Below are 25,157 nucleotides of genomic sequence, written 5' to 3'. Positions count from 1 at the left end.
TTGGCTTTCGGCAGCTATGACCGTCACGATGAGGGATGACTTCGCTCGGTGACCACATTGCACGGGAAATTGAGGAGGAAGAAAGGAATGGGAAAGGAAGGAAGCCACCAGGTACCATTACATTAGGTACAATTAGGGAATTTGCCTACTATGAATGAGGAAAACCTCACTCAGGATGGCTGGCTTGAAAAAGCTGTTATTTTTTCCGACCGAGTGGCCCCACCGGGAATCGAACCCGGAAACTTTCGAACCAAAGGTGAGAGTGTTAGTGACTGTGCTACGTGGGACAACAAATTACCTTGCTTTTCAATGTGAGTACCGTATATAATGTGAGTTGATTTTTTCCATATATAAATTACAATATGTTTACCTAACTGTTTTAAACTTCTAATAATCTGCTCAAATTCCTTTTTCACTTCTTTCTTCTCTATCTTAGGGCAGCAAGATCGAACAGTCTATCTAGATCCATGAATGCTCTTAAGTCTGAAGGAATTGCGTTTATACGGTCTTCCAGAGTTGTCAACGAAAACAGCAGTAGGTAGCATTACTTGAGTGGCAATGAGTAGATGGAAAACACAGCCCTCATCTCCATAACGTAGATCAATTCAAGAAGCTCTTCAGACCTTGGAGTGTTTGTAGCAAGTTGGGAATAACATTCTGGAGATAAAAAATCCGTCATGTGACTGCTATGCATGAATATCAATACTGTCTGGTTCCAGGTTTCCGTATTTGTTTTCCAAGGGGTTAGTATAGGCATCATAACAAAATTTGCTGATGCCAGAAGGAGCCTGAAATTTGAATCAGAATCTTGTTCCAAAATCAACTTTTTTATCCATTTCCATGAGAAACAATCCTTCCATCTTTTGCTTTAGCGGTTAATCTCTCATCTTTCAAAATCTAAAATATGAAGCAATATACTTTCTTATCCGTTATTTCCGACACGTTAGACTATACTGAAGTTGTTCATTCTTCGAACAATTGGTTCTAATGATACGCTTTACCGCTAAATAAGCTTTTTAAAAGAAGTTTTGTTATTTCAAGTTGCTTACAAAGTCAAATCCTTCATCAGCAATGTAAACAAAGATGCTAACACAGACACGCGAGCCATGTCCCAGTCGCCTTCCACTAATTGGCGGGAGATTTCAAAAAGTGCGCTCGAATACAGTTGAAAAGAAAAGTGCGCTCGTTGTTACTTATTTCAACACCACTTTAACAAGAGTAGTGTAGATAAAAATACCGGTGTAAGATAAAAATAGTAAAGCGAAGAAAGAAAAATGAGAAAACGACAAGTAATAATAAAGAAAAATAGATGATTTTGAATGGCTGTCATTAGTAAATTGAAGAAAAGATGAGATAGACTGCTACGTGGTCGTAGCGCGCGCCATTTTTGTGTATTACACTCTGTAAAGAAAAAATAGCGACACCTCAATTCTCAAACTAACTTACACAGAAAACCATAGTTGCAGCCCGTTAGAAGAGGAATAGAAGGAAATGAAGAGTAGGATAGTTCATTTGCGTTATCTGTGACACCTGTGGTGTAGGACATCGCTTGTCAATTGTTGGTGTATCAGTAGTATTTTCGATAGATGGCACTGAGTGCTTCTCGTAAATTATTGTAGTAAGAATTCTGCATTGCATTTGTGATGTGTAGGCTGAGGTAAATAGCATTTTATGATTGTTCTTTGCTTTCTCATTGTTTCGACAGTGTGTCAAGTGGCAAAATTTTTGTTGTGCAATGTTGTTTGTGTGTGATATTGTTGCTACATGTGGACTGTAAACAAATAAGATGGGTAAAAAATGTGAGTTGTGGCAAATCTCTAAAGGAATAGATGGAATTCTGAAAATCCATCATTCTACGGCAGGAAGAGTAATTCACAAGTGGAAACAGCATAACAAATCGTCCCTTCGTCAACAGTGTGAAAGAAAAAAGAAAGCATCACCCAGAGCAGATTGCTAAATGAAATCACTAGCACCGCAGATTTAATGAGTGATTTCCCCAAAAATCGCTTTTGTAGTTTGACATGATCTTGGAACTGCAGTTACTTGTACAACTGTATTGTCTTGACTGTATGAAGAGGATATTACAAAGAGAAAACCACGTAGAAAGTCGAAACTGACAAAACACAGAGGACTTCAACATGTAGTTTTATGAGTCGATATGCAACTTGGACTTATGACAACTGAAAGCATGTCGTTTTCTTCATTGAAAAGAAGTTTAGAGTATTGGGAAACGGTATTGGTGTGAAGTTGTGGATACGAACAAGCAAGGAACTTGACAAGGATTTTGTTTAAGAGATTCAAATATTCAGTTACTGAGTGATGATATGGGCATGGTTCACCGTTAAAGACGTCAGAACGACGGATATATGTGAAGGATCGTTTGATGCACGAAAATATCTTCAAATTCTGGTACGTAAAGTTCTTACAACAGCTAAAGATGACTTCTGAAGAAAATATAGACTACTTCCTTTCCCAGGACGATAATGCTTCATGTCACCGAGCCAAAATTGTTAATACGTGGTTCAAGAATATGACTATTTAGAGACTCGTGTGGCCTACAAACTCACCCGACATGAATCCAGTTGAAAATTTGTGGATCAATATGAGTAGAAATTTCAATAGACAACTATCTCAAATAGAATGGAATTCAAGGAACAGATAATCCGGGTGTTATTCCGTGATATCGAGGTTGCATTTTGCAATAGCTTTGTTACCAATGCGGGAAGCCCATGGTGCACGTACAAAATACTAGTTTGGTGTATCGTACTTCTCGATGTTTGCACACAATATGTCTTACCCTAAAGAAATTCCATTTTTTGTTTTCTGCTATTGTTGTTGATCTTTTTCAGTTTTATGAATTACTCTTCCTACAAACGATTTTGCTCAAAACACACATAGCTACTTATATATGCATATAAATTCACAAAATTCATGTCAAAAGCCTGAAACTCTGGTGCAAGTATTAAGAATGAACTGCTCATTAGGAATATGCCTTGTAATATTATCAGGAATTCATGTAAAAGTTCATATTGATTAAAGTATGTTGAGAAAACCATATTAGAGCAAGTGTCGCTATTTTTTCTTTACAGAGTGTATTTGAACGCTATCACCAGACGGCAGACAGTAAACTTCAAGTTAATAATGAACACCACCAGGTTCAAATGCACCATAGTAGAAGACAAAGTCAGTTCAGTGTAATCGGGTACAGGACTATAGACCCCAATGAGAGACTGACCGCAGTGGAAGTTGTGACACCGAGAGATTGACAAGCATGAAGATATTAATGTATAACCTAGCTGCTATTTCTTCCAGCACGGCATTACATTTTTGTGTCACTCAGACAATTGTGTCTAGGGCACACCCCTCCTTACTCACCCGTAGATACAGCTCTGTGATAAGCATCTATCATTTGGAAATTATATTGTTATTTTCTACTTCGTTGTATACAATCCGTCGTTTATGGACATTGGGACAGCGAAATAATTTGCACCAATTAAACGCATGATCACTATATGGACAATTAAATATTGTGGTCCCTGGAACCATCTTTTACTTCAAGTGACCAAAATCATTAAGAATAAGCAAGCTTATCTGAACAGTTTGGGTCATTTCAACTAAAATTTGATAGTAGCAAAATCTTCAGTTTGTCTATATTATGTAGAAATAATTATGTTAATTATTTCTTCTCTTCATTACCTGTGGTAGATAAATTATTAGAATAATTCTTCATACCGTGCAGTTACTTCAACTTTATTTGAATGAATAACAAAAAGTATTTAATGTGCTTTTTACAAAGTATACCACGCAAGTAAATCTACATTTTGTGTAGCAAATACCAAGCTTGGTTGACACTACAATATTGACGTTGGCATCATAAGTTGTTTCTAGATGTCGTCACTGCTTTTCCATCTTCCCATTTCACTCTCTTATTTAATCTCGGTGAAATCAGAAGGTGCACGGAGTACCAGTTTTTATTTCTGGTGGAACGCAGTAAAGAGATTCCGATCCCACTTTAAACTGTAGGTTTTGTCCTATATAGCCTTGCTGTTGACAGAAGGACCGAAATACAAATCAATCAATCAATAAAATCAGAATGCACTCCTTTACGGGTTCTGAAGAAACATAATACAACATTGTACTAGTAAAATAAAAGAGAAGAATCTGCATATTTATCATGATGCTTGGAGGTACCACAGTTTCGCATAGTTTTGGATATTTTTTAAAGTGCAATTTCATTCCCATCTGAATATGAAAATGTCGCAGAAGGTAACGCCTTCCCTGGGACCGTGAGCATTCATTTATTGGTAGTTTCATTAGAAGATATGTATCAGGATTTATTTATTTATTGATATATTTATCTGATTAGGCATACAGAAGAAGATGACCTGACCATGGTATGTAATAACAGTATATGACGAAATGAAGTGCAGGTAATAGAACACAAGGATGTATGATGTTAGTTGCGACGATAGTGTTAATCTTCTGCTGTGGGGCTATTCGGAGCGAGTTTAGACACTTGGAGCCCTGTTAGTTAGAGAATAAATGAGTGCATTCATGAAATTATGTGCAATGGATGGATGGACGACGACAATATATACGACGACAGAGTTATAGTGAGCGGTGGCCTGATCATGTTCATGGATAACAAGAAGGTGACTAACGGTGAGAGCTGGAGTCTGGTCTAACAATAAGAATTCATGGAGAATCGTATGAACGTCCGCTTTGCGTCGTTGAATGTAACGAGAACGGAGACTGTACAAGTGTGATAAGAGTGTTGGTATATATATTTTTGGGTAGCGGGATATGAAAGTATAAAGCGAGAATTCGGTTATTTACAACTATTTACGTTCCACAACCTTTTGGGTCATGGGAATATGAATTAAGAATTGGGTTTTTAAAGCCGTTTACGTCTTTTTTTTTTTTTTTTTAAAAATCAAAATTTTCGAAGCTCTGTATGATTCCAGGGGAGGGATGGACTACCTTGAACAAAAGCAGTATCCTCTGCATCTTTGGCCATCTACAAGTACTTATCTAGGAGACTGTTCACATTTCGTGTTTTTTGTAATAAAAACTAACTCGATTCAGATATCGAAATTATACGCTTCTATTTATAGTACATTCTCCATTGCTTTTATAACTCTCAACTATCTGACTTTTATTCCTTGAAACATCACAGTATCTTTTTGTAGTATACGCAACTGAATGTCATTGTTCCTTGGTTGACTTGTATCTAAAATTTATACAGTTTTCTGTTACGTACAGACAGGTCCCTAGATCTTGGCTTCACTGTGATATAACTTGTGATTGCTAAGAATAAAACAACTACTTTATATGATAATAGTACGTGTCTGAAAGCAGGCAATTCTTCACTTACCTTAAGTGACTCGGGCATTTCCTCTGTGAGATAATCCAGAATCGCCGGGAGTTCATCCTCTTTCAGAAGTCTGAAGTGTTTGCCTTCCGGTTTCACTTCTTCACCCATGTCTTCACATCACAAAGAAAAAACAAACAGAAAACGAAAAGCGTTAGAACAGGATAGCTCAGCTAAGCTCTTTACAAGTTACAATGTACATTGATATGTTGTCACTAAAACAGTAAGAAATAGTATTCTAATCAATGGTAACCTTGTTATTTAAAAAAAATAATAGTAATGAATAGTTGACGCCAGGAACACGCGCCGAAAACTTCTACGATATTTACCACATTTCCATCCTTGAGAAAAGGTCGATTTATATAGAAAATAATTTTCGAACTCGTGCTTTCGTGTCCCGACCGGCAACTGTTAGCATAAATACACTACAATGCGACATCTACACTGTGCGTGTGGTATGCGGTTTTGCATGAAGTAGGTCGTTTAGAAAAACACACACACACATGTAACCATAGTTGACAAGTAGAGCGGATAGTTCCTGCATGAACAAGACTTAAAAAAAATCAATATAGTAGAATTAGTATGCAATCAATGACGTCATTATTCTTTATCTACCACTAAAGTTAGCGAGTACTCTTTTTAGGAAAAAAATTCTAATCTTCATTCTGATGTGCATGGTTGCATAAGCTCCCACGCAACGGAAGTAGGGGACGAGGTTTTTTCTTTTTCAAATTCTAGCTACCAACGATTATCTGTTGTAATTCGTTTCTTGTTTTATAATTACACTTTTCGTTGTTAAACTGGGCTATGAATGAATGGTTAAGCGCACAGCATCATAAATGAATGTCTGCTTCGCTTTTTAATATACAGGGTGTTAGTAATCTTCATGTCATAAATTTAGGACGTGATTTTCTTATATTAAATAAAAGAAAAATATCTAATAAACACAAGTTGGAGAGTGCCTTCTTTCTAAGTTATACATCGCCGAAAATACGAAACATTAAAAATTATAAGATCTTTCTTAACAGGAACTATTATACACTTCATCTAACATAAATATCCGTATTTGACAATCTCACGTTAACGTCGTAACGAATTTTATAAAATGAGACATGAATACGTACGAATGAGACGAATCTTATACCTACTAACTGACTACTCGTTGCATGGGTACCATGGATACTTAGACGTATCGTATATTAATTCCTGGGTAATTCTTTGAACAGTTTGCGATAGCTTCCATAGTTTTCAAGCCAGGACGTTTTAAAACGTATTGTTTTGCATTTTCGATGGTTTATAACTCTGTAGATAAATATTTTCTAATTCATATATGTTAAAATTTTTTCTTTCATTTAATTTAAGGAATCACCTCCTAAATTTATGTCATGGAGTTAATTAACACTTTGTATAGTAACTTCAAAGAGAACTTCTCAGATTTGACCTATATTTTGATAAGTGTGACAACATTTCAGAGTATTGCAAATGAAAAAAGTACATTTTTGAACGTAAAAGAGTAGCTTAAAAGTTGTTAATTTTGCTTGAACTTCCTCGAACTCACGTTCATGACTCTCAATAGAGCTCGCCCTCCAACCTCGATAGGAGTCACGTTTACTCCAACTCGCCCTCGGCAATCCTATAGTGGAGCTCATTCTGGCTAATCTCAATTTAAACTCGCGCTCGTCAACCTCAATGGAGCACACACTATCTCATTGAAACTCACGCTCGCCAATCTCATTCGAATTCGTGCTGAGATTTTTAGCGTGAGTTCGGAGTTTGAGCATATTTTGGTAAGTAGTAATATCATTAATTATATGGCGTGTGTCCGGTCACAAAACAAAATTTCTTTTGAGTTTCATTCTAAATTTGATTTTATTTTTGTTCTGAGTAAGGTCTTTTACATGTTGAGAGTGGCAACGAAAGAAAGCAACGATCCGATATCCATTATTTTTATCATTAGGTAGAAATTATAAAACTAAACCAACATATATCTATCGAGCGAAAAATATTCTAATTATTTCTGCTTGATTATACAGTGAAACCTCTTCATGATAAACACCAATGAGACATGATTATTTGTGTACAAATGAGCGGTGTCCGCTACAGAAAGGTCAAACAAATTTAAGTTACTCTCAGTTCATGCAGTGTCTTGTAAACGCACACTGGGAAAAATCCGTTATGCGGACAGCAGTATATTGTACAATTATACGGTATCCTTATGTTTACTACAGAAATCAGTTCACAGCATACGTTATCCATATCCTACATATGTACTGCTCTTGGGTGTTACATCATGCCGTTGCAGGATGTCTGATATCTGACAGTCTTCCGGATTTTACATACGTATAAGTATGTTAAATACGTCAGCTATATATTACATACGTCCATCTGTATGTGAGATCCTGACCGCCTATATACAGTTTTTTTTCGTTCGTACGGAATGTACGCTTATTCGGAACACTTAACAGAAAGTACGTATAAAATATACTTTTTCAGTTATACGTTTGCTGTACGTTAAGTCCAAAAGCTACAGGATTTACACATGTAACCTACGTTTTTACGTATGGCACATACGATTTGTTTCTCAGTGTATTAGTTATAAGCGTAAATATAACCTAACATAGAAAAACTATTAAATTGCTGAGAGGGGGGATCTGGAAAAAATCTCCTCTGTACAGTAAATCGCTGAAAATGTGTTTATGAGGTTGTACTGCAAAATATACCGCATATGTGGCAATTTTCTTCTCAAGTACATGTCATCTCCTTCTTAAAAATCCATTACTTCGTATACTGGCTATACTGAAACTATACGTAACTCATCGAAGGTTTTCTAGTATTCCCACCGAAAGCAATTATAATGTAAAGAAGCAAAAGAAAAATCTCTAGTTCTGCTTCACATTATTCTGTGTAGTGCTCACTAATTTGTGCCAAAGACATTTTGTAAAGAAGGGATTATCTATTCACTGCACTGTATAGTAGATTTATTTTTCAAATTGCAGAAAGTGCTTTCTGTGCTAATATTAGCTTGGCACGAATGAAGTGTGACCCAAGTGTGTAATTTCCCCCCTCCCCCAAAAAAGAAAGACCTACAATAACTGGTTAATCAAAATAATCCCCGTCTGCAAGAGCACACTCTTTACCATCAGTCACACAATTAGATTCTGCGATGGAAGATGTCTGGAATTTGAGACGCGAAGAGGACTTCAACCACACGTTGCAACGCCCAGTTATCAAGGAAGGTCTTCATTCCCAATAAGTGCTAGTGCTCGATATACCGGAAGAGGTGATAATCGATAGAAGAGACACAAGTTGAACACAGTGATGAGAAAGAGTTTCATACGTCAACTCGTGGAGAGCCTGCAACGTCCGTCCGGCGACATTTTGGACGTGCATTATGGTGCAACATCAGAACACCATGTCTCCTAAACAGTTTTCGATACTTAAGGACAAAATTGTGGTACATTTAATACACTTCAACATTGTAACGATCCACAGTGATGCTTTAGCCTCAACAAAGGAAGACATGATGAATCAACCCCACCATAGATCACCATATCAGCAACAACATCTACTAAGGAATTTGGAAACTGTCCTGGACTTTGATCAATCTCCAACCACAATCAAAAAAGACAATTCATTGCTCTGAATTTTTCCCGGGATTTCTTTATACTCAAATTACTTCACACAATCACATGGCAATTCTTGTTGATCGGTATCAAATGCTTTTGCCTCCATGAGTGCAACTTTTTCACCTTATCGATTACATGATGGAGGCGTCAAACGACAGTGGTATCTCTAACTCGTATGAATTGGCACGAACGCTTTCCTGTGAGTTTGCTCTCATGGTGTTCCTCGGGAGCTCATCTGAACATGATGCTAGTCGGTGCCCATGTGGCTCAGTTTGCAATGCTCTGTCACCGAAACGATACTTGACAACCGAACGGCGAAAGGCATGTTCATTTGCCATTCCTGACACAAATATTTCCTGCGGCTTGTTGAACAGAATGTTTCAGATTAAATTTTTAAAAATCACTCGCGATTATGTGTTCTCTGTGCTGCACTTTCATACGATGCTGTTCAACAATGCACTGCATTGTTTCTGGTTGTCGGGATACCTCAGCCTATTTGTACAGAGCTTGTGACATTAGGCGCATGAGCTTAGCCCATCTCTATGTTAGTGTTGGTAACATATTTTCCACTAAACATCAAAACGTATATTTCATTACCTGCAACTCACTAGTATGAACATAAAGTAAATAATTTTTTACCGTTATGAAGAAGTCACTAAAATGCTACGGAAAAAGGAAACTGTCCGTGTTCAGACCTAAAACTGCCCGTAAAAGAGAGAGTTCTGCCCCGTAATAATATTAAAAAATGTTACGGGCAAAAAGAAACTATTATGGAGATCAAGGATAGGGGAAACTTGGTGAGAGGTCGCTTCCCCACTTTCCAAAAATATTTATGGCGTCCTTCATTCCCTAAAAAATTATAATGAACAAAAATAGGTTCGGGGGACGGCGTAACATAATGCGTCTCCCTACCTTTTCAGATCAACTTTTACCACTGATGGAGATCTACATGATTGAGAAATATCTGTTAAGAAATGTTTCAGTTTACATAACATACAGATGTACAGATAATGATAAAATAATCAGTCAGTTAAAAATTGTAATATTAGGTTTATCTGTTTCGTTTTCTTTCTATCCTTCCCAATTTTTAAAAAATCTCTTTTGTCACATTCAAAAACGCCTTCACATGAAGGAACTTTTGCATGAAGTTTACTCTTCTTCACCCTGGGGGGATCTCACTGCAAACCGTGCTTGTTAACCTTAACGGAACTCACGGTCGTCAGTCATGACGTAATCGCTCTCATTAATTTCAATGAAACTCGCAGTGAATTGTTGAAGTTGAGGTCGGTTATGAGCGCGTTCGGAATTCGTGAGCTTAAATATCTTTGTGTCTCGTGGGCGTTTTATTGAGTGCTTGTTAGTGTGGCTTTTGTTTTATATATATATATATATATATATATATATATATATATATATATATATATATATATATATATATATATATATATATATATATAAGACAGCTTTATATAGACCAGTGATGACCAATTTATAAAGCTCTCCGGATCAAGACAACATAGGCACAATGTTTGAAGTCATTTCCGATTGTCATCCTTTCTAAGGCGACGGTTTGCTGAATATACGTATATCATACATTTTCTCAATCTTTGCTCTTTTCTGCGTATCTTCACCGTCGGATCGATGAAGAGGGAGGTGAGGGCTACTGCCTCTCAGCAAAGGATACCTTTTTATTCTATAATCTGTTGGTTTTGCGATACACAAAGCAAAATGTCCCTCCCTTTCAACTAATGCTAGTTTAATAGCTCTCTATAGCTGATACGACATTGACGTTGTAAGGCTTGTAGTTCACACGCATATCTGTCATTCAAGTACACTATGTTTATTTGATTTAAACTACTTGTTGAGCAAAACAATACGTTTGTTGTAAAAATTATTGTTATTAAGACGGTAATAATTCTTAAATTAAACGTGTTTTGTTCAGCGAGTAGTTTAAGTCAAATTTGGGGGCGCGGTGGCTCAGTGGTAGAGAGTTCACCTCCGGTGCTTGGAGTTCTTGGTTCAATCCCAGCTCGCGCCGTGTGGACTTCGTGGTGGACAAACACTGTGTTCGTGGGTTTTCTCGGGGTTCTCCCGTTTACACCCACTTTCTTCATTCCACCATTTCATTCATTTCTAATAATCATCGTCTCCTTTAGCCTAACCGACATAAACGTGGGACGTAAAACTGAAAGATTTCATTTCATTTTAAAATCAAATTTACGTATATTAAAAGCAAAGCTTGAACAATGGAAAACACTACATCTGTACATGGTAGTTGCTTTAACATTCCCGTATTAAATGCTCGAAGTGGGGGAACGGTGTTCTACTATTTTTTTTAAAATTACAGTCCATGTACTATTTTTTCTTTCCATTAAACATACCAGGAAGTACCGTTTCCGTTGGATCCACTTCCAACACTACAATTTATAACCATTTGATTACAATTAATCATTATAGCATGTAATGTAAAAATGCTATCAACATAAACACAATTATTGTTTATACATATTACAGGGCGAAGCATTTATCTTGATATGTCCTTGTAACTTTTAAACTAATAGATACAAAACGCTAAAATTTTAATAATGCAAATATCGACAGGGGCACATTGTTTGGCATACTTCATAATATCACCATATTAACAGTGTTGCCAATCCAACATAAAATTATATTTTTCGAATGGTATTACGTCAATTATTATATATTTCAAATATACAGTAATGCCTAATGAAAACTTACAATATATAATTTTTTATTCAGCGCCCTAAACTAAGGACGCTACCAATGGTAACAAACATCCAAATTTTGGATGTCTCTACAGCAGGAAGAACAGAAGTGAGATGAACGGGGTAAGTTCGTATCCACAGTACCTCGGTGTCAAATACTATTATGATATGACAAATTTCGAATGAAAGGAAGGTTATAAAGGATTGAAAATTTGACTTTTTTTTAACAGGCTTGATTTCGAAAACCTACTTAGGTAGGTATTATATCCAATCACATACATGGTTTCTAATAGATGTAAAACCATAATGCGTTTAGAGCAATTTGATATTTCAAACCGTTGCAGACATACAGTAAACACTGGCAAAGTTTTCAACGCTACATAAAATTATTAATTCCTTGTTAATTACACCTACTAAATACTACTACTGTGTTGTTTTAGAAGCAAACGAAAACAACATTCTTTTAAAAAGTTGCCACAAGTGAAGCCATTTTAAGCAGTATAGGAATCTTTACCAATGTTTTTCATATCCCGGAACGGTTTGAGATATCAGAATTCCAGTAAACGTCATTATGATCTTTCTATCTACTGAAAACAATCTACGTAATTAGATGTGATATTTATATAACTTAAGCGGTTTTTCGAAAGAAAATCCTTTGGAAAAAGTCAAATTTTTATTTCCTTGAAACTTTGTTTCTACTTATTTTAAGTACGTTGTATGAAGATCGTATAATAGTATTCGACATTAAGGTTCTTGTAATATGAATTGTCTCAGTTGTGATATTAGTTGTAGAAGCCTGCAAAGTTAGGTTGTTTTTCAATGTTTTTCATACTATAATGTCCTTAGTTCATAACACTGAATAATAAAAATGATTTTGTTAAGTTATCTTTGACATAAATGTTTAAAATATGTAAAAAAAAATCACGTAGTGCCATTCGGAAAATATAATTATATGTTGGGTTGGAAACACTGTTTATCTGGCGGTATTGCAGAGTATGCCAATCAACGTCTCTGTGTTCATGTTTGCATGGTATGAAATTTCAGGGTTTTGTATCTATTAGTTTAAAAGTTAGAAGGGTGTATCAAGATAAATGGTAAATAAAATCAATACACTATATACACGACAAACGTTCAATTTATAACTATCACCAGGTTATAGAAGTAATTTTTGTGAACGTTCTGTATATTTGGCAAGGACAGTAATTATTATTCGATTTACAATTTGTCTCTGCGACGCAATAATTTATTTCTTCGGTGGGAACTGTTTTCTTTCCCACGCAATAGGACAAAAGAGTATTTTATCGTTATATATATCTGAAACGTTTTTTCGCTGTGAGAGGATTTTAGTTAGCGACAAAGGTTCTCGGTATTTCTTCCTTACTCATTAATATACAAAGACTATGTTCTATGGTTATTTGGAACTAAATTAAGTGCATTCTTCAATTATTTATGGAAATATTGCAGACCAGGTGTCCGAACGCCAGAGCAAAGACAACTATATCGCTTCGTCAGTTCGTTATCTAAACGTTCCCATAACAAATTTAACGTAATGATTTGTGCATCGTGGCCAGTAAATTGGAAATTAACGTCAATTCTTTTAATATTCTATTTCCGTGTACATACAGGTGATTTAACCTGATCACATTTTAGAATGAACTGCCAACATTGACCAGTCGGTCAATCCGGCTCGGACCCCGAAGGTTTCAGTTCGAGGAATGTTGCTCCGTATCTCTAAGGAACTACGACGGTCGTTGGATTGGGCATCACATTAGGTTAAGAGGCATACGCTATTAGCCGGTGAAGGACTTAGTTATGGCTGACCCCGTTTAGTGAAGTCCCGGATTCGTAAACGCAGTACGTATCAGTTGTAAACGCACCCTCCAACATTCCCATTCTATTTTTGCAACTGTCTACATTCTTTTGCTGGAGATTAACGTCAATTTTTGTGGATTTGTGCAGCAGCTACAAACTACTTCGTGGAATTATTCCGGTGTCATCCCCACAGTGCTAATTCCCTATGCACATTAACGGTGTGAGAGAAACATCTATAGTGAAATCCCAATCATAATCTTCTATATATATATATATATATATATATATATATATATATATATATATATATATATATATACGTATATGTATCTTTTATGCATTTATATATATACATCATAAAGGGCTATGGTGTAGTAAAAAGCGAAGTGTGATTTCATTAGTGAAAGTAATTAATATTCAGTGCTAGTGTTGTGATTCTTTCTCTACTACATTATTTTTTAAATAGTATTTTAATAAATAAGCATAGTATCATTTTACTTCATGCGTTTTTGTTACATGTATGAATAATGTATGTGTGTGTCGTGGTCTGAGTGACCGTCTGATCATCCGTGAGGATTTCGAGGCGAGACATCCGAACCTCTCGGTGCCTAATGCTCATCTCATTATTGAGACCGGCGGGCAATTTGGGAAAAGATCTGTAATTCCCTTTCCGGATCTGCTCTCCTTCTGTCTTACCAATGAGTATTTTCAGGAGACCTGAATTTACCTAGAAAAGACACCAAGGGACATTTCCAAAAGGAGATTACAGATTTTGACACCTGGTCTGCAATATTTCCATAAATGATTGAAGAATGCACTTAATTTAGTTCCAAATAACTATAGAACATAGTCTTTGCATACTAATGAGTAAGGAAGAAACACCGAGAATCTTTGTCGCTCACAAAAACCCTGTCACAGTGTAAAAACGTTTCATATATATATATATATATGAGGGAACGATAAAATACTCCGTTGTCCTATTGCGCGGGAAAGAAAACAGTTCCCACCGAAGAAAGAAATTATTGTGTCACAAAGACAAAGTATAAATCAAAGAATAATTACTGTCCTTGCCAAATATACAGAACGTCCACAAAAATTACTTCTATAACCTGGTGACGGTTATAAATTTATAACCGAAGTTATCTTTTTTTTCTTGTGTTACTGTGCGCAGCTTAGCGTCTGTCTCCTGTCCTGTGATTGGGTAGCCCTGATACTTTTCTGCCTAAACAGGCAATTGAGGAGATAGTCTGGAGCAGCGATGGACAATAGTAACATGCCTGGCAGTGTGGAGCTGGCGCCCCCACTGGAGCAACGCTGCATTATGAATTTCCTCCTGAAGGAAGACATGAAATCTGCTCTTTTCAATGACATGAAATGAGCTCTGAAATCTGCTCTTTTCAATGACATGAAATGAGACATGAAATCTGCTTCAGCAATGTAGGGAAAACGTCTCGTCTCAGCATCTGCAGCGATTTCAGATAGAAGGTGAGAGCTTCTTTGCAAAGATAATCACCTGTGATGAGAGCTGGGTGCATCATTACACTCCAGAGTCAAAGTGCTCCAGCATGGAGTTGAGACATCCAGACTCGCCACCGCTGAAAAAATTCAAAGCGCAGGAATTCGCTGCAAAGTGATGCTGACGGAATTCTGGAACAAAGATGAGGTGCTATGCACTGATTTCCTGACACGCGGGGCTACAATCAATGCGGTGTACAATGCAACCTCCTCCGGACCAAAGTCAAAGCTTTGAGAAGAAAACAGCCACAAACAATGAAGAATAGTGTCATCATCCTGCATGACAACGCGTGTCTTGATACGCCTACGACAACGATCACAGCTATAACCAATTTTGGTAGGAGATCCTAGATCATCTCCCGTATAGCCCCGCACTGTCGCTCTGCGACTTCCATCTTTTTTATCTCCTCAAGAAGCACTTGGGAGGACAAAAGTTCCACCCTGACGACGAAGTCAAAACGTATGTGCTAAAATGATTGAAAGATTGTCCCCAAGAGTTCTATTCGCAGGGATACGGACACTCCCAAACCGATGGGACAAGTGTATGCGTATACATGGGGAGTATATTAAAATAGAATAGTAATTGATTCGCATTTTGGCTTCTCTATGTAGCAGGAAAAAAGAAATTCCGGTTATAATTTGAAAGTCCAATATTATATTATTTTGGTTTGATGTAAGGTCCTTGTTTCAAGGATACGTTCATTGTTTAGAAAGCGATCCGTTCTTCCAAACGACTCTTCTGAATTAGTTAGTTATTATACTGGTTCTTATTTTCTCTCTTCAGGCCAATTAGGTCCTGAGCTCTGTACATCTGAAAATAATTCTATCAAATCTACATTCATTACAAAAAAAAGAAAAAAGAAAAAAGAAAAAAGAAAAAAAGAAAAGAAAAGAAAAAAGAAAGAAAAAGAAAAAAATCGTCCCGCAATTAACGGGCTTACCTTGCAGAATGGACTTTGTACTCAAAAGAAAATATTTTGTCGTTAACGGTCAACGTCTCGATTCAGGTATATTATGATGGCCTCATAAATCTTCATAAAAAAAAACATAGAGTTAAAAAGGAATACACAATACATTCTCTCAGTTTTATTTGCGGACTACATTTTCATCACTTGTGTGCAACCGTTTCAAAATTGGCTCGATTTCATTACATTTCAATAGAGATTCGCAGATAGAAATTCGATCATGTGACAATCAAACGTAGAGTTTCCTTTTGTAGTCAAATTTGACATTTTTTCTGATGGATGTTTATGATCTTAGCGATGTCATGTCAGTTGACGCTTGACTTTGCCAGACTATCATCCACTTTTGCAGGTGTTGGTCGCTCACTGCGAGAAGAGCCCAGATCAAAATTTCCAGAAGGAGAGTGTCTGAACCATATTTTGGCTGTTGATTTTGGAAACATATCTTGCCCATATACAACACAAATTTCCTCAGATCCTGCGCAGTATTTTCGCCTTTATCGAAATGAAATGGTAAAATGAAGCGCAATTTTGCAATAAAGTTCATTCATCTTCACGACTCAATACTTTCCGTTTGATTATAAGAATTTTAACGCGTTATTGCACATCTACTAGCTTCAACTATCAGCTGTCAAATGATGTTAGGTATGACCTATATACCATGAGATTTGGGGTATTAACATCATCTTCTTCGCAAAAGGCTCACAACTTTTTAGATTACCTGATATTAGGAAAGATCTTCAGGAAGTGGATACAACACTGTTGAGATTTGATTTTGCATGATTGAACTATACCTTAAACTACAGAAACATGCGTCATCTATAAAGCAAAGTCCTTCATGTAGTGATGCTAACGCGTGGGATCAAATCCCATTTCGTGACTTGAATTGACACCATTTTAAACAAAACAACAGTTGGTAATTTTATTAACCCTAGAGACAATTAAATAAAAGAAACGTCATCCAGAAAATGGAAAAACTACACTCTACCAACTTTCAGTTACTTCCGTTAGTAATTTAAACATAACAAATAGTAAAGGGAAGGTATCCATTAAGTGACAAATTATACGTGAAAACTAAGAAAAGTTAGCTCCATCCGTATGTTATGGTTTAAAGTTTGTCTTATTTCCCCAATAAACGTTTACACAATGGATTGGGATATAGTAGGAATGGACAAAATAAATTTCTATAGTGCTGCCAAAATGTCCTGAGCCGTGGCAAAAATGCGAACTAAAGGTCGCACCCTCGACACAACTACGCGTTGATCCAATTAGGGTTCAGCTGTTGCTGAGCGAGAGAGCCTTAACGGAAGAGAGTGGAATTCCTTCAGCCGATAGCAGCGCCTGGAATGGAAGACTAGGTGTCAAGACAATGTGGTATATCTTTAGTTTAACGCCTCACAATTATGCACCGAGGCTAAGGATGACAGTGATGGTAATTAGTGAAATAGTGGAACGAAGAAAGTGAAAGGAAACGGGAAAGCCCCGAGGGATCCCCACTCGGTATTTGTCCCAAGGATGTTATAAAAATAGAGGATCTGCCCATATGTATCTTCATACTATTAACTCAATGAAGCCAAAAAACAAACGAGCATCAGCACGTCTGATTAGCTATTTTCGTTTCCGCCATGAATGTTGGCTCAAAACATTGCGATTTTATGATCGGAGCGGGCAGAGTGGGGGTGCCGAAACTGTGACGTATGACTTCACGATTTTGTTGCATAGGTAGATAAAACGATCCTCCGTTTTATAACATTTTATAACATCACAAAGGATGAGAAATTAGGGTCTCAGGAAGTGAATATCCATGATCATAATTAGTTCGGACTAATGCAGATTAGAATACAAAGGTAAGGTTTTGTGTCTGTAGCAATGGACTTTCGGGCTACTTAAAGATATTGTGTTAATAAACCTCACATTTCAGAACTAAGAAAGAACAGAACATTTCAGAACAGAATCTCACATTTGTCGTACAATCTCATAATGCATGTTATCAAACCAAATACTAAACAAATAATACAATTTTTATTTTCACACAGAAAGTTTCATATGATGTTGGGTAATTGGGAATAATATTTCACATGTTATGGTAAATAATTGAATTTTAACTTCAGTGTGGGATATCTCAGTATTTTGTCTTGTATTTTACTACATTAAAACGAATTCAGAGCAACTGTTGAAACCGTAAATTCATGTTCTGAAATTGGAACTACACTATCTCACATAAATATGAGTATGCATAGGAGAAACGACATTTCTGAAAGCCATGCTCCATCCTCAAACAGCCTTGGGCATGCCAAGAAACGCAAAGTGAATGCAAAAGATCTTTGTTTGCTCAATTATCATCAACTAAACCCAAATTTGCTCAGTGAGAGATGGGTTCTGTGTGATAAACTTACTTTTCCATAAAAATTGTATATAATCTTTTGCTATTTAAATTTCCTCGCGACCAAAATTTGTAGATTCGATCCAATTCGTGAACAATTTTAACCCCAAAGTGCGTTTCTGAAGTTGGAACCTAGCTAAACCGCTTTCCTCTAACAGAAAATGTTAGATTCACAACATTTCAAAGAAACTGTTACACTCTCCGAAACACTTTTCCTGAAACAACCCCAAAAGTGGTCTTCTCAAATTCTCCCTAAATTGCTACGTAGTTCATATTCGTAAACGATAAACGCATTTCATATAATGATGTCAGAATGTCCTCAAATGAGTTTTCCACTCCTCTTATTTGTTTACCAAAGATATACAGTACCTAAATAGCCTTCCTCCACTAAACAACAGTGCCATACTTATCCCGCTTCGTAATATTTTTTATTCTCTTTTTTTCAGGGAATATTTGTCCTCCTTCAAGCATTGATTGAAATATTTCCAATTTTAAAATGTAGAATTAATATATTTATATGCTACTCCAGTGGTTTTTAGTCACTCCTGCAAAAATAATTGTTTAAAGAAGTAACTTACAGTTGCTCGCTTAATAAAATGATCTACCAACGAAATAGCATATCCAGAAATTATTCAAATTAAAATATTACGTTCATAATAATCCAGAAGTGGTCAAGCTTGTCTCAATAAGGGGTAGAATGTGCTAATTCTCCTTGGTTTATAATAAATACATCTAATATGCAAAGAAAGAGATGATTTGCCTCTGTTACTCCAGGTAAGACCAGAGGTGGTTCGTTAGAAAAGTGAAACTGGTGAAAATGGAAGTTTTATCGCTTGAAACTAAGGGTATAAAGGTTATCTAATGTATTACAATGGACGATTCATTTATATTGAGCCGAAGTCAATGTGCAACTGTGCTACGTATGTGAAATCCATTGCCATGAGATTGCCAGGAGGCAAGCAACAGTATTTCGCTAGTCACGTAGCACAGCAACGTGGTCGAGTGTAGCCTGATGCCGCCGAAACTGATCAGATTCTGAGAGGGGGTTTATTGTGACCCTTTCCGACGTTAAGTTGAGGGGGATGCACATCGTAGAAATGTATAAAGTGCACAATTTTCATGTAGGTTGGACTACTCTGAATCGTTTTACATGTAAATATGCGGCACAAAGTCCTGGACCCACCATATAGACACGAGCAGCTACACACGCCACAGCAGCAGCTAGAGCACGTTGTTCTGCCAGTACGCAAAGTCTCTCAAAAGGGTTCATGATTGTGGCCACTTTCTTGTACAGGGGCAAACTGTGTCTTCTTAAGGTGGAGGGAAACATCAAAATCAATGCTGCGTACCAGGCTCATGTCCTGACTGAAATGTACCAGCATAAAATCCCAGCATGAAATATACGGGCATGTCGTGAACCAGGTTGAAATAAACCAAAATAAGACATTCAACCACACGGTGAAAACATAGCTGGAATTCTATCGCCGTATGGAACAGCAAAGTGGAATTTCGGCAATTCCCTTCTCTGATACCCCTGTTAAGAGTACAGGCGCCAGCTCAATCGACTATTATGCTTTCGGGCTAATCAAGCTGTGGCTGTCCCAAAGTCCAATTTGCATCATCTCCAGCCTTGAGAAAGATTATAAAGAGGAGTGGTATGCAATGCCCATGGCCCAGCTGCAACGCAGTCTCCTGTAATGGAAACTCTGATACTGGGCAAAAGTCAGTAGATGTAGCCTATACAGTAAAAATTGGGTTGTGTTAATTCAACTCAATTTTAACACAGGGCAGTGGTTCCAGCGTGACTACCACTATGATCCTACCACCAACATAGATCCTGAGGTGTTGGCGTTTAACACAGGGGTGTGTTACCTTTTTAACACACAAACGGTGTTAAATTCAGATCTGTGTTAGTATTTTCGGTGTTGATTCGACATCATGTCAGGGTCGGTAGTATGGAGAAAGGTGTTGAGTGTTACTTTTGGCGGCGTTGCACCCACACAAAGAAAGTAACACAGTGTGTAGTGTGTTAATTATTTTGTGTTAATATTACACCGTGTCAAGTACCAATATAACACAGTCCCTGGGTTATTTCAACATCATTTTCTTATTATTTCAACACACCATCTGTCTCAAAATTCAAGGTTAAACACCACATAGTAACACCGTTTTGGTGTTAATTCAACCCCCTGTTAAAATTCAAGGTCAGACTACCAGACTAACACTATTTTTGGTGTTAGTTCGACTCCACTTTTGTGTTACTACGACACCTATTTCAGTGTTGAAATAACTCCGTGTGCAGTATTGATGTAACCCTTTTCTGTATTGTAAAAGCTTGTGGTGTGCATGCTTACGCTTAAGGTGGTTCGCCATCTTTGAATACTAGCTAGTTAACACGAGAACCAATTCGTCGCGTTCGGAAATAACGAAACAAACGAACTTAACGAGAAGAACTGCAACAGGTTAATTCGTGAATGTCGTCAATTTCTTCGTTTCCGATCCCGCACTTTTTTGAAATGCCCTGTTAAAATGTTAACAGAGCAAGGAAGGAAACAAATTCTAATTTTAAAATAAGAACACTTCATTTAGGAAATTATAACTTTTTGTCCACCTCCCCATCATTTATTATGATGTATTTCTTGATGATGTGAAACACAACCTTCACCAACATCTTGTTCAAGAATGATAGGAAATTCTTACCTATATACTTATAATATGATTGCTTCTTAGTCGTGTTTCTACTTGTCTTTCGCCATTCTTCAAACACAGTCCCGGTGTTGACTGGCGAGCTCTAGTGCAAGGTAGAAGTGACACAGTAATACGGTATTGTTTCTCGCTGTTGACATATTTCTTCTGAAACATTATGTAAAACAACTGAGAATACATCGCGCGGTTTGCATGTTGAAATTTTGTAAATATCTGGATTTGTTTAAGTATTTCTTTCTACTGTGTTTATCTGTAGCTTTAATACATCATCATCATCATCATCATCATCATCATCATCATCATCATCATCATCATCATCGGTATTCTGCCTTTATTGTCAGGTCACTTGCCGCAGCTGAGAAGCTTCCATGCTCCACGGTCCTCCGCTAACCTCTTCGTCTTCGCGTATGATCTTTCTGTTTTTATATCATCCATTAATTGTAGTCTCCTTCGCCCCCCTCTTTCCCGCCACCATACCCTCTAGGACGTCCCTCATGATACAATCTCTTCTTAGACAATGTCCCAACCAGTTTCTCTTCCTCTTCCTAATAATATCTAAAGGTGTTCTTTTCTCACCCACCATTTCTAACACTCTCTCATTTGTTTTCCGCTCGACCCAACTAATTCTTTCCATTCTGCTCCACACCCACATTTCGAAGGCTTCCAGTCGATTTTCATCTACTTTACGTAATGTCCACGTTTCCGCCTCATACAGTACAACACTCCACACGAAGAATTTTATGAGTCTTTTTCTCAACTCTTTATTCAAGATCCCACAAAACAGACTTTTCTTCCTCCTAAAGGCTTCTTTCGCCATTCCTATCCTTGCTTTTATTTCACGTTCGCACTTCGTGTTATTACTAAGAATACTACCCAGATATCGAAAAATATTCTCTTGTTCTATTTTCTATTTTTCTATTTTATTTCTATTTAATACATAAGCCTTTATAATTAGATGCCCAACATATTTGGCAATCATGCAGAAATCAACACCGAAGATTCTACACTTGTGTTAACACACAGGCAGTGTGTCATTTCAACTACCGACATTTGACACACAACTCCAAATGAAGAGTGAGTTGTTCTAACCACCTGTTTCTGTTACATTTTAACACAATCGCGTTAACACATAAGCATGTCGTTGAAATAACACAATGATTTTTTTTTTACAGTATACAGATCGAACACAACCAGTGGTGGAAGCACGGCATTTCTTATGTAAGTGTCACATTCAAATACGGCTCTATACAACTGAATCAACCCCTGCCCTCCTAATATACGAGAATAGTATATTAAGGGGAGGCATGGTGGCTCAGCGGTAGAGTACTTACCACTGGTGCGTAAGATCCCTTGTTCGATCCCTGGCCAAGTAAGTTTGTGGTAGACAACATCATGTCCGTGGGTTTTCTCAGGGTACTTCCGTTTGCCTTAATCATCCTTGCCTCAGCGTAAAGGTCATAAATGTGGGTCGTTAAACTGAAATATTTAATTTAATTTCATTTTTTTTTGTATAGGACGTATATTAATACTTTTAGTTTCAAACGAATAAAAAACTAATTTTTACCGGTGTGTATTCCCTCACGAGCCGCCCCTGGGTAAGATTAAACGATCCCTAATCACCTCTCTAGTATCATATAAAAATATTAGTGTGTGGCAATATAAAAAATGTCAAGCAAATTAACGAGATGAATGTTGAAATTTTATCCAAAGACAAAGTGAACTAAAAAATAAAATCAGCGGACGTTTTAATTACGTTGTTCTTTATTACATATCTCATTAGTATTCTTCCTTCTAATAGTAGCTAATTAAATTATGTCAATAATGAACGACACAAAATATCAACTGGTAACGAGTTCTCCGATTGCGTTTGAAAAATTATCCTTCTTTGATTTTAGCAAGCATTCACTGCATTTACTTAGCGTTATAAACACGTTAACGTTGAACTGTTTTTCTATGTATTTTCCCCGAATTCTACTTCTAGAGAGAGCTCCTTCGTGGCTAAACGGTTAGCGTACGCACCTTTGGTGCGGGAGACTCGGGTTCGATTGCCGGCCGGAGCTCATGTGGTTCGGATTCCACGTTAATCAGTAGGTCCACGTCTCATATAGCCTAGCTGCTGAACGGGACATTAAACTCAAACTCAACTCTACTCTACTCTACTTCTAGAGATCAATTGCTTATTATGCTATTTACTTATAAAAAAATTGACAAACTCGAAACCCCAGGTTTGTTGGCCAAAACTCAGGACCAAAAGTTATGTAGTAGGAAATATTTTCCATACTTACTGAAGGAAGTGAAAGTCTACCTTCCTGCCAAGTTTGTTGAAGATTGAATGATTTCTGTAGATCATATACAATATAAATCCGTCAGTGATTGCATTTTTTTTAAGAAAATGAAATGAAAAACGAAAAATAGCAAGTCCAATTACGCAGTTCTCTGACTATTGGTTTATTGTCTTTCGGACAAACTTTCAATTTCCTTAAAAATACGTTGGAAGGAAAAGGAAAGGGAGGAGTGGAATTGTTCTGCCTTTACACATTATAAGTTTAAATATGGATTAGAGTGTAAAATTTTACAAAGAAAGTTTTATCTCTTTACCTTTTTCTTTTAAAAAAAGTACAAAACAGGAGAAGTTTCATTTCTCTTTGACATATATGACAAACAGGGTGGTCCTAATATGAGGAAATACCGAATTATATTAGTATTTCACGAAAAAAATGTCTAAGATGTCCAATCGACAGATTTTATTAACCGGAATAAAATTATATGCGTGAATGTGAAAACTTATGCGTAGTTTTCGAGAAAATTAAGAAAAATTATTTAATTGTAAACCAAAAAATTGATGCGGTATGAGAGCCATGTTATCTATTGAGATGAAGTTTATATAGGATTTAGGAATTAGATTTCTGGCTTTCTGTATCTATGACCATGTTAGGCCATCGCGTATGAAGATTAACGCCCCTCGGCGATCATACTATCGAATAAGAAGGAAGAAAGGATTGGGGAAGGAAGGAAGTCGACTTTGACCTGTTTGTTAGGTACCATCCCGGCATTTCTGTGGTGTGAATGAGAAAAACTCAGGAAAACCTACTCAGAATGGCTGGCCTGAAAAAGCATTTACACTTTTTCGACCGAGTTTCCCCACCGGGAATCGAACCGAGGACCGTTGGCAACAAAGACGAGAGTGTGAAATTTATATTGAAATATATTTCCATTAAACTTTTCATTATCACTCCAGCAAGATGGCAGTACATGGTATGAATTATGACATACAGCCTAAAATTGTCATTAACTCTTAAATTTTAACTTCCGTTTAACTAAAATATTGTCCAAAGATAAGACATAGTGTTAGTCGATGGATCTCATCCAGCGAACAAAAAAAAAAAAAAAAAAAAAAAAAAATCTTTATGGATAAGTGCTTATGCGTTGTTCTCACGAAAATCAAGATAAACAAATTTTTGTGATCCGAAAATATATGCTTCTTTCAAATAAAAACCTTTAATAGCGAAATTCACCCTTAACAGTGTCTGAATCTTTGAGATAAACTCCATCAAATTATGTAACAGAGTTTATGAATACGGGAAGTGTTTAGGTACAAATCACAATGTAAAGTTAGTCGTTTCTATCGAAAGGGAATATATCAACCTTGACTGTAAAATTAGTTCAGTAGTCTGACTCCCTGTTAACCGATCACCACGGAGCCGGGTCCTGATCGAATAACGAAAAAAGTCATTTAAAACGAAAATTACGATCCCATAGTCCTTAAATTGTATAGCATCACTATAATAGTTTAAAGAAGGCTTGCAGTATTATAATTCAATAAATCTAACTGACCAATATAAGTACTTTCGACCACAATCTGCTCCAGGGACACTCAATTGTAAGAAATACTGTATCACACAAACCAAATTATTACAGTATACGGTATACAAGGTGCATTGATTGAAGAGAAAAACACAAAACTGAAAAAAAAAATGTTGAGACTGCAATACTGAGTGAAGTTCAGTTCTGTGTGTTGTAAACACATCTACTAAACGAAGAAAAATACATTTCGGT

At 36.7% G+C, this 25,157-nt stretch overlaps 1 protein-coding gene across 2 annotated transcripts in view; it reads right to left on the bottom strand.

Moving 5' to 3' along the window:
- Positions 1–25,157, bottom strand: part of LOC145690034 (uncharacterized) — a 376,283-nt gene that overhangs the window by 294,065 nt on the left and 57,061 nt on the right. For both annotated transcript variants that reach the window (XM_081764535.1, XM_081764542.1), the window contains exon 2: positions 5,375–5,484. In XM_081764535.1, the coding sequence (XP_081620661.1) occupies positions 5,375–5,482 (108 nt within the window). In that variant the 5' untranslated portion in view covers positions 5,483–5,484. The remainder of the gene's footprint in view (positions 1–5,374; positions 5,485–25,157) is intronic.

Source organism: Thermobia domestica, chromosome 1 (genome assembly GCF_964235325.1).
Source record: "Thermobia domestica chromosome 1, izTheDome1.hap1.1, whole genome shotgun sequence".
Classification (NCBI taxonomy): Eukaryota; Metazoa; Arthropoda; class Insecta; order Zygentoma; family Lepismatidae; genus Thermobia; species Thermobia domestica.
The sequence above is the reverse complement of the archived record's forward strand: the minus strand, read 5'-3'. Positions and strand labels throughout refer to the sequence as shown.